At 68.7% G+C, this 9,665-nt stretch overlaps 1 protein-coding gene across 1 annotated transcript; it reads left to right on the top strand.

The window, feature by feature from the left end:
• Positions 1-286: 286 nt before the first annotated feature.
• Positions 287-8,584, top strand: FSTL3 (follistatin like 3; the record flags this gene model as incomplete). The annotated part of the gene is made up of 5 exons (XM_082010871.1): positions 287-353; positions 3,053-3,238; positions 6,233-6,448; positions 8,073-8,300; positions 8,407-8,584. 5 exons carry the CDS (start codon positions 287-289, stop codon positions 8,457-8,459), a joined length of 750 nt encoding a protein of 249 aa, XP_081866997.1. The 3' UTR covers positions 8,460-8,584.
• Positions 8,585-9,665: the final 1,081 nt, after the last annotated feature.

The following is a 9,665-nucleotide window of genomic DNA, read 5'->3' as shown; positions in this document are numbered from 1 at the left end:
CCCGCGGGAGGTGGCCAGCGGACCCTCGCTGTCCCCCCACACCCGCGCCGCCGCGCTCCCACCGACACCCCGCGCCCCCCCCCCCCCCCTCAACTCCCAGCCCCGCGCCCCCCGCACTCCCCCCGCCCCGCTGCCCCCGCCCCCGGCCGCGGCCCCCCCGCGCCGCCCCGCCCGGTGATTCACGCCGCCCCGCCGCTTTATAGCGCCGCGGCCGCGCCGCCGCCTCACAGGCAACAGGTCGCCGGCGCGTCCCGGCCCCGGCCCGTCCCGCCGCCCCGGCCCGGCCATGCCGCTGCGGCTGGCGCTCTGCCTGCTCGCCCTCTGCAGCCCCGCCGCCGCCGCCGCCGCGCACGGTAAGTGCCGCCCGGGGCGGCGGGGGGTCCCGGCGAGGGGGCTGCGCCGGGGCGGCCGCGCCCGCCCGCTCCGCCCGCCGCCCCGGGCCGTCGGTGCCGCCGCTCCCCGCCGCGCCCCGGCCCGGCCTCGCCGGCAGGTGCTTGGGGCAGGGGCGGCCCGGCCCGGCGCCGTTACCGGGCTGCGGCCCCGCGGACGCCGCTGTCCCCCCCCCTCCGCGTCCCTTCCGGCAGCCGCCGCCCCGGCCGGGTGGGTGCTGGCCGCGGCTCTCGGCGGCAGAAACCCTCGGGTCCCGGGCACGGGCGGAGCAGCGGCTGCTGCCCGGTGCCCGGCAGTGCCGCTCGGGTGGCCCCCGGCACCCTGCTGTCCCTCCATCAGGCTCGGTCCCGGGGCCCACACGACCCCGCTGCCACATCCCGTGCCGTGGCAGTGTCGGTGCCTGAGCCCGGCATCCCGCACCCCTGCGTGCCCTGGGGTGGGGCAATGGGTGTGACAGCCTGGCCGGCCCCCGCAGAGCTCCCGGGATAGCTGCCCGTGCAGGGGTCCCTCTCCCCAGACTGGGGGGCCGGAGAGCCATGCTCCGAACTTTGTGAGCCAGGTGGGAAGAACTGGGAACGGTGGCTGGTTTGTGATCTGGGTGTGGGGTTTGCAGCTCGAACCCCTCCCGGTTCAGCTGACCATGCTGGCAGCTCTCATGGGCGCTTGGGAGGCGTCGGGCTCTTCGGTAGCTGTTGCCTCGCAGGGCAGCCGTCCCGGTGCCCCGGCCGGCCGGGACGCGGGTCCAGGGCTCCAGCAGCCCTTCCCGGCGCTGCGGGGCTGTGGCTGCTGCCGCCAGCGTCAGCCCTCCCGCAGCAGCGCTGGAGTTTCCATCTCCCCCCCACACGATGCCGTGCGACTCCATCACTCCCTGCCAGCGTGGGCAGGCACCGCGCTCCCCAGGTAGTGGCAGGTCAGGATGCCCCGAAGGACAGGGGAGGCTCCAGCGAGGCCCCTCGTGCTGCTCCAGCCCCAGAATCGCGTTTGGCGTTGCCCCAGCCTGCGCGATTTCAGCTTGCAGCTTTGCAGGGTCGACTACAAGTGCTTGAAGGGCCCAGCAGGGACGAGCTGCGACCCCCTGACCAGAGCCCGGGTCCTCCAGCTGCGTCGAGCGCGGGAACACCGCACCCTCGCGGCTAAAGCGCCGTGGAAACCCCGAGAGCCCCGTGCTGGCCCTCCGACCCAGGGCAGCCTTGTTCCACTCGCAGAGTGGGTGGGCTCCATCCCCCTGCCCGGGGCACATCCCTTTTCAGCATCCCCACACCCCAGTGTAGCTCCGGAGGTGGTGGGTGCCCCACTGCTGCCAGCCAGGGGTGCGCACCAGAGACCGGACATGTGGGCAGGGGGTGCGTGGATCCGTCCTGTTGCGGGTGGGATCACTCTGCGTGTGGCTGTGCCCATGGGCAGCAGTTGTGGACGCAGCTCCCAGGGAGCTTGGTACCATGAGGGAATTGGGGCCACGGTGTGTTGTAAAGGAAGAATTGGCTTGAAAAAGCAATTGGACAAATCCACAGAGGATAAAGCCACCGGTGGCAGAGGTGTGTTGGCCTGGCTGATGCTTCCAGAGGTGTCCAAGCTTGGTTCCCGCAGCCCGAGGCTTTGCTCCATCCACAGCTACCCCGTGGGGCTGCCGCTGGCTGCAGCCAGGCTGGGAGCCCCAAGTTCTTTTGGCCGAACCAAAATCGGGCGCATGGGAGCGAGTGGGGGGGCAGAGTGAATCCCCGCTTGGAGGGGAATGGCTGCAGCCTGGCACCGGCAGGATCTGCCCCGTCCCCCATCACTCCCTCACATCTTTAGCCGTTTAACAAACCTCAAACACAGCTAATGAGAGCATAAACCCAAATAAGCGTCAGAAGAGGCTGGTCTGCAGAGGCGGAAATTGCAAAGGAATCACTCACAAAAAAAAATATAACTGATTTGCTTGTGGGGTTAAGGAACAAACAGGCTTTTGACTCAGAGGGAGCCGATGCCGCTGGGCTGGCCCCGTCCCAAGGGCTGTGTCAAGTGCCCTGTTCTCCAGCCGGTGGCTCAGATGCTCCTTGTGGAGGCTGTGGGTGTCGGGCCCCCATGCTGCGAGGACGGTCCCCATCCCTCCGTGGGGCCACTGGTGCACACCGGGGGATCCAGCCCTTGCAGCGCGGGCGCCTGCCGGCCCTGCTCTGCCTGTCCTCCCTGGGCTGGAGCCTCCCCTCTGCGGGGTCAGGCAGGAGTTAGGCAGCAGTGCAGGCAGGAAGGGAGGGCAGGGCAAGGGGGTAAGCTGCAAACCCAGATCCTGGCCCACCGGCTGGGCATCTCCCATCGCTTGCAAGTGCTGAGATAACTGGTGCGTCCCTGCGGTCCCAGTGCTGGGTTTGGAGCCCGTTGGCCGGCGGAGCCGGGCTGCCAGCACGGTGTTGAGGCGGCGGTGCGGGCATGGAGCTGCCTCGCTGTCCCGGGGGCCTGTGGGGACACCTGCTGTGGGACAGCCCTTGTGCCACAGGAGAGATGGGAACCAGCGCAGAGTGTCGTTAGGTTCCCCAACTTGTCCCGCGCCGGCCCTTCCCAGGCACCGGTGTGGTCCCCACACCTCTGCTCCGTGGGTTGCCCGGCCATGGCCGGGGTCTCGCTGCTCTTTGTGCGGTGGCCCGGCACAGCAGGGACCCCTCACCCTCTGCCCTCTCCGCAGGTGGGATCTGCTGGCTGCAGCAGGGGAAGGAGGCCAAGTGCACCATGATCCTGAAGACGGGCGTGACGTGGGAGGAATGCTGTGCCAACGGCAACGTGGACGTGGCCTGGTCTAATTACACCTACCCAGGCAACAAGATCAGCCTGCTGGGCTTCCTGGGGCTGGTGACCTGCCACCCCTGCAAAGGTGAGCGCGGCTGTGGGGCGAGTGGGCTGCTGTGGGGCTGAGCTCTGCTCGGGGAGGATGCTCGCAGCCCTGGGGAGGACGCTGGGTGCCTGCAGCTCTCGCTGATCAGCAGCCGTGGGGCTGGGCTGCCCCTCGCCAGGCTCTCCGGTGCTCTCCTGGGCTGTCTGACCCCGTGCTCTTGCTGCTGAAGCTCTGGGACGGATGCTGCCACGGGGCCAGGGCTTGTGGGACAGCCTCCATCCCCCAGCGGCCCTCATTTTGTGCGTAGTTTCGCTGTTCCCCCTGCGGAGTAGGATGCGTGACCTGGGTCTTGGCTGGGCAGCCCAAGTGCGAGGAGCCGAGCCGGGGCTCCCTGTTCCCAGGTTAGCTCTGCTGTGCCTGGGGCCTCCCGCCCCTGCCCTCGCCAGCTCTGCTCAGAGGGAAACTTCTTAAGTTGTTTTTTTTTTTTTTTTTTAAGGAAAAAAGATCTATTTCTTCCCCTCCGCTCCCCCTTCCTCCTTCCAGCGTGTGTGTGAAATGGTTTTATGTAACGGGCAGTTCCAGAAGTGGAAACTCTCCAGCTGTGAGTTCCAGCCCCGCCAGATGTTTTGGCGTGCGCTGGAGGCGCGGATCCCCCAGTCGCACTTGCGTGGCCATGCGAGAACATGCTTGAGGACCTGCTGACCGCAGTAGGCAGGAGCAGGTCTTTGGAAGGTCATGTCATTATTTGCTTAAAGGGAGGGCAAAAAAAGAGGTTCTTAACAAAACCGCTTCTTCCAGCCTCCCTGCACCCCCCAGCGCTGCCACCCCGGCTGTTCCTTGGGACCATCCTGGCGTGGCTCGGGGTTGCACCCTGTGCCAGTCGAAGGCTGAGCGAGATCCCGCTCCTGGCTTTCTGCCCCGTCTCCCACTGTTGGCTCGGCCTCGCGGTGGCCGGGCAGGCTGGCCCCGCTTGGCAGGTGCCGGGCGCGCTGGGACCCTCCAGGCGCTGGTCGGGGAGCGCAGCTCCCCCATGCCCGGGGCAGAGCATCGTGGGGACGGGCAGCCCTCGTCCCAGGGGTCTGCCCTCACCTCTGGGGGGAGACTGGGGGATGCGGGGGGCTGCCAGTGGTCACAGGCCGCAGTGGGGGCTGCAGCTCCTGGGGGTCATTGGGGTCTGGGAGCAGGACCTCTGCTGAAACCGCCGGAGAGCCCGGCCGGCACGTACACCGCAACTCCCCACCCTTCAGAAAGCCCCTGTCTGTCCCATCCAGATGGAGCTGGTGCTGCTCCCCACCGGGCTCCAGCAAGCTGGAGGCCTTGGAAAAGGGCGGATGAGACGAGCTGCGCTCCCGCTCCCCGGGCTCGTGGGGCCGGGAGAGGTTACTCCAGGATAAAGTGGGCTGCAGCCACCAGCCCTGCGCCAGCAGCCGGGGCGGCTGAGCCCCGCGGGAAGGTGCTGGCCAGACCCGGGGGGCTCTGCAATGGGTCTCTGGTGGGGAGGTGAAATTCCTGGCTCCAGTTGCTGGGGACATGGCGTTCCCCCCCCCGGGGACCCGGCGCAGGGCGGGGGAGAGCCGGGCTGTGGGGTCAGGGTCACAGGCAGACGGTCCCGCCGCCTCCCCCCCTTGCTGAGACAGTCCACGTGGCCGGACCCTGCCGTGCTGGCGGCAGCGTCCCGGAGGAGAGGGCACCGAGGGTCCTGCTTGCTCCGGCAGCCCTGGGGCATGGGTCGTGCCCCTCTGTCCCAGGGTCTCATCCCTGGGGCTTTCCGCAGAGATGCTGCCGGGGCTCAGACTGCCGCTCTCCCCTGCCCTGGGACAGGCCTCAGCTATGGAAATCAGAGAGCAAACTGGGAAACGGTCTGTCTCCCACCAGGGAATTTCCCCTGGGGAGAGCTGGGCTGAGCAGACTGGGAATTTCCCCTTCCTCCTCCTTCTCCTCCTCCTCCTCCTCCTCCTCTCCTCCTCCTTCTCCCCCCCCGCACCGTCTCCCAAAATGACCCATCTCCCGCAGGGAAATCCCCCTCTGTACCTCCCAACGGCTCCCAGCACACACCCTGTCTGCGGGAATCCCTCCCTCTTGGGGGTGAATCCCCGTCTCGGCAAGTTTCTCGGTCCTGCCCAGCCTTCCTCCCCACGGGTGCTGATGGAGCCGTGTCCCTGCGTCCGAGGCAGCCCCGCACCCCCCAGCTGCCGGCATCGCCCACGCCCCGGGGAGCTCAGAGGGTGAAGGGTCCCTTTGGGGTGAGGGCGATGTGCGTGCTTCGGGCTGGGGCAAGGGGCTCCCAGATGCCCCAGCCAGAGCCCCCATCCCTGCCTTGGTGTGGGCACTGACCCCTTTGCCTCTCCCCGTGGAGGCACCGGCGTCCGGGATGGGCCCCTGCCCAGAGCCGGTGGCCCCTCTCCGTCGCCGCCGGCGTGGGCGCGGCCCCGGGGCAGCGCCGGGCGCTGGCGGGACCCCCTGAACCCAGCCCCCGTGCTGGCCGGGAGGCGACCCGGGGGACAAAGCAGCCGCCTGTCTGGGGATCTGCGCTCGCTGCTGCGTCCCGCTCTTGTGTTCAAGTCACGGAGGCCCGGAGCAAAACAGGGCTGGGTATTGTCTGGTGGAAGCGGCGTTCCCGATTGCCCAGACAACTTGCGAAGCCCGGTTCCTGCTGGAGGAGCTGGGGCCTTGCGGAGATAGATTTTTCCATTGCACAAGAAAAAGAAATGTCTCCTTCCAAAAAATGAATACACAGAAATGAGTTAGCTGGTGCCGAGTGGAGGGCCGGGCTCTGGCTGGGGCGAGCGCTGGATGATCGCGCAGAGCTCCAGCCAACGACCTGCTCCTTGGCGGAGCTGAGCAGATCCAGATGCTGCTCGGGGCAGCTTGGCGCCAGCGTCTGTGCTGTGACCCCGGCAGGGATTCGGTGCCCCGAGGACTGGTGCTGGCCCCGGCCCCGGTGCTGCTGGCCAGCCTGGGCAGGACGGAGCCTTCCCTTGCGGGCGGCAGCCGTCGCCGCTGCCTCACGTGCTGCTCGTCCTCTGCCCGCAGAGAGCTGCGAGGGGGTGGTGTGCGGCCCCGACAAGGTCTGCAAGATGAAGCACGGCCGTCCCCAGTGCACCTGTGCCCCCGACTGCTCCAGCCTGCCCCGCAAGCTGCAGGTCTGCGGCTCCGACGGCTACACCTACCGAGACGAGTGCGACCTGCTGACGGCCAAGTGCAGAGACCACCCCGACCTCGAAGTGATGTACCAGGGCAAATGCAAAAGTAGGTCTGGTCGTGCCCCTGCCCCGTTCCCGTCCCCCGCGGCTCTCGTGTCCCAGCTGCACGCGGGACCGCTCCGCGCTGCGCCCGCGCGGAAGGAGATCCGCGGCAGCGCGGGTCCCCGGGCCCAGGCCCTCGCCCGCTCCCCGATGGGAGCGAGAGGAAGGGTGACCCTGCCGTGCTGCGCGGGCGCCTCTGGGCACGTCCTCCCCTCTCCCACCCGGGAAGCCGGGTCTCCCCCGCTCCCCCCCGCCGCGGGCAGCGTGGCCCGGGAAGGAGCCGTCCTGCCCTGAGCCGCGGCCGCTCCCGTGGCCCCCGAGGCCGGCGGCTCCACCAGCACGGCGCGGAGGGTTTGGAACCGGTGCCTGGCCCTGGCCGTGCCCGGGGAGGGAAGGGCTGCCCCGGCGCGGGGCTTCGCCCGCGGCACGTGGGGCTCTGTGCCTGCGTTGCTCCGCAGCCGGCCCGGCGCTGATGGGCAGCCGCGGCCCCCGGCCCGCAGGGGAGTCGCATCCCTCGGCATCGCCCTCGCCGCGCTGCCCGCAGCCGGCTGGAGCGGCTCAGAGCTGGCACCCGCCTGGCTGGCACCCGCCGGCCACCCAGGGCCCCGGCCCGGCCGCCCCGGCGGGGACGCGGCAGCGAGTACCGCGCAGCAGCGCAGCCGCCTGTGATGCTGACGCAGCCTGTCGGTACAACAGGGGTTTAGCCTCACCATGGGCTGAGGAATAACAGTCCGTAAAATGTCACTTACAAACATCAAGCCCCGTTTTTTGTTTTTTAAAGAGAGCAGCGATCCCTCTTTCCCTGCCAAGAGCTGTCAGAACTATTATGATTATTTTTGCCAGCCCTCCTCTGAAATGCTTTGCCTGTCGAGCTCTGGACCGCGCAGGGAAGTGGGGGGCAAGAAATGTGAGTTGCGAGCTGGGAGTTGCAGATGCCAAATCTCCTTCCAATCCGGCAGGGAAAGAGAGGAAGGCGGAAGGACGGCGTTGCGAAGCGTTTACCGTGTCGGGGGAGTGCTGCGGGTCCCGCCGTGCCCCTGCTGCCGCCGTGGGGTTGTGCCGGGGTGGGGGGCCACGGGGCTGGCAGGCTGCACAGACCCTGGGGCTTTGCTGCGGGATGGGGGAGGGCACGAGCCCCCCCGCGTTGCACCAGCACGGCAGAGCTGTGTGCGGGGCCCGATCCTGCCCACGCAGGCTCCCTCCGCCCCGGCGCGGCGGCTGCCAGCCCGGCCGGAGCGGCTGCTGCCGCCCCTGCCAAGGCACCTGCGCGGGGCCGCCTGCCCAGCCGGGTCCCACGGCGCCAGCCGGGCTCAGCCCCGCGTGCTCGGGCTCCGCAGCCGCACGTCGGCTCCCGCTGCGCGGCGAGGCGGCCGGGGCCGCGCCCAAGGGCGTGGGGCCACACGGTGCCTCGCATCTGGGACGTCGGGCCCTGTCCTTGGGGGCGGTGGCCATGGGGGAGCTTGGGGCCCTCCGGCCCCGGCTCCGCTCGTCCCCAGTAGCTGAAGGCAGGAGGGGGCCCGAGCTGCCCCTGCCCGCCCGGGTCAGAGGAGCCGCGGGAGGAGGAACGGCCGACCCCGGCTCACCCTGGCCGGGGAGACTCAGCCGTGGCCGCGTGTGCTTGCCCGCAGAGTCCTGCTCCAGCGTGGTGTGCCCCGGCACCCACACCTGCGTGGTGGACCAGACGGGCAGCGCCCACTGCGTGATGTGCCGGACGGCTCCCTGCCCCGAGCCCACCAGCCTGGACCACGCGCTCTGCGGCAACAACAACGTCACCTACCCCTCGGCGTGCCACCTCCGGCGGGCCACCTGCCACCGCGGCCGCTCCATCGGCGTGCGCCACTACGGGAGCTGCTCGGGTGAGCCGGGTGGGCCGGGGGCGGGCGGCGGCGGGGAGTGGGTTCGGACCCGGCGGCCCCTCGCACCCCCCTCACCGCTTCTCCCCCTCTGCTGCTCTGTTTGCAGCTGCGGCCAGATTCTCCCCGGAGATGGACGACGCGGAAGAGAACTACGTGTGAATCCTCCGTCGCCGCAAGGCCGGACCCAGGAGACAGGGGCATTATGTGTATATTGTACAAACCATATACCTGATATTTATTAAGATAAAAAGATCCTTATTTATACCCGTGTATGTTATGCAGTCGCAGGGGGCCCGATTCTCGGTCCTGCCGGCCGGGGAGCGGGGGGGAGCTCCCAGCCCTCGCGGCCGGAGCAACGCGGAGCCGCCCCAGGGATGCTCCGGCGCCCGCTCCGTGCCCGGCAGAGCTCTCCGCTGCCCGGCGCTTGCTCCCGACGCTCGTACAGCCCTTCCTCACGGCCGGCACAGCGCTGAGGGGGCGTCCGTGCTGCCGCGCCTCGGGCCCCCCCACGTGTTGTTGGCCGGCGGCCCTGGCCCTATTTATTTTTGGATTGAATTCTCGGTACTCTGCTGACGTTTCTGGCCGGGACCTCAAGGTCTAGAGGGAATCTGCGCTTTCGCCTTCCCTGGAGGGGCTCAGCCCCAGCTGCCGGTGGCGGGAAAGGCAGCGCAGCGCTGCATCAGATTGGAGAGAGAGAGAGATATATTTTTTTATACATATATTAAAAATATATATATGTATGTCACTTTCTCCTGAAGTTTTAGCATGCGTATGTTAAAACAGATTTTGGTTTAGGTTCGCCCGGGCCCGTTCAGACCAGGCGCCCACCCATCTTCAGGGGCGACGCCGGCGCCCGGAGGGGCAGCCCTACGCGGGGGGCACGACCGTCCCCCCCCGCCGAGTCCACCGCTGCTGCGGAGCCCAGCGCCCCGGGGCCAGCCTGCCCAGAGCCCCCTTCATCCCTCCCTGCCAAAACCGCTTTGAAACAGCCTGGGCGGCCGGGGGGGAGCGGGGGTCTGTGGCCCCCGGAGGCATTTCCAGGGCCGGTGCCGGCGAAGCAGCCGTGCGGCGCACGGGCACAGCGCTCGGCTCCCGACCCCACGGCAGAGCCGCCGGGGCGGCCGCAGGGAGCACGGCTCGGCGGAGGGGGACAGGAGAGGGGTGATGGCCCTGCCCGCCCCCCGGGGACCCCCAGCCCGGCTCCCCCTCGGCTGCGCAGCCCCGGCCCCCGCCCGCCCCCGCCTCCCGCACCCCCTGCTCCGTCGACACGTCTGTATTTATTGTTACTTCTCTCATTTTGTGTGTTGTCACCTGTGTAAATACCATCTCATCTCTGACACTGAGAAGCTTATTGCCTTTATATAA

This window comes from Phaethon aethereus (genome assembly GCF_964289735.1).
Source record: "Phaethon aethereus genome assembly, chromosome: 26".
Taxonomy (NCBI): Eukaryota; Metazoa; Chordata; class Aves; order Phaethontiformes; family Phaethontidae; genus Phaethon; species Phaethon aethereus.
The sequence above is the reverse complement of the archived record's forward strand: the minus strand, read 5'-3'. Positions and strand labels throughout refer to the sequence as shown.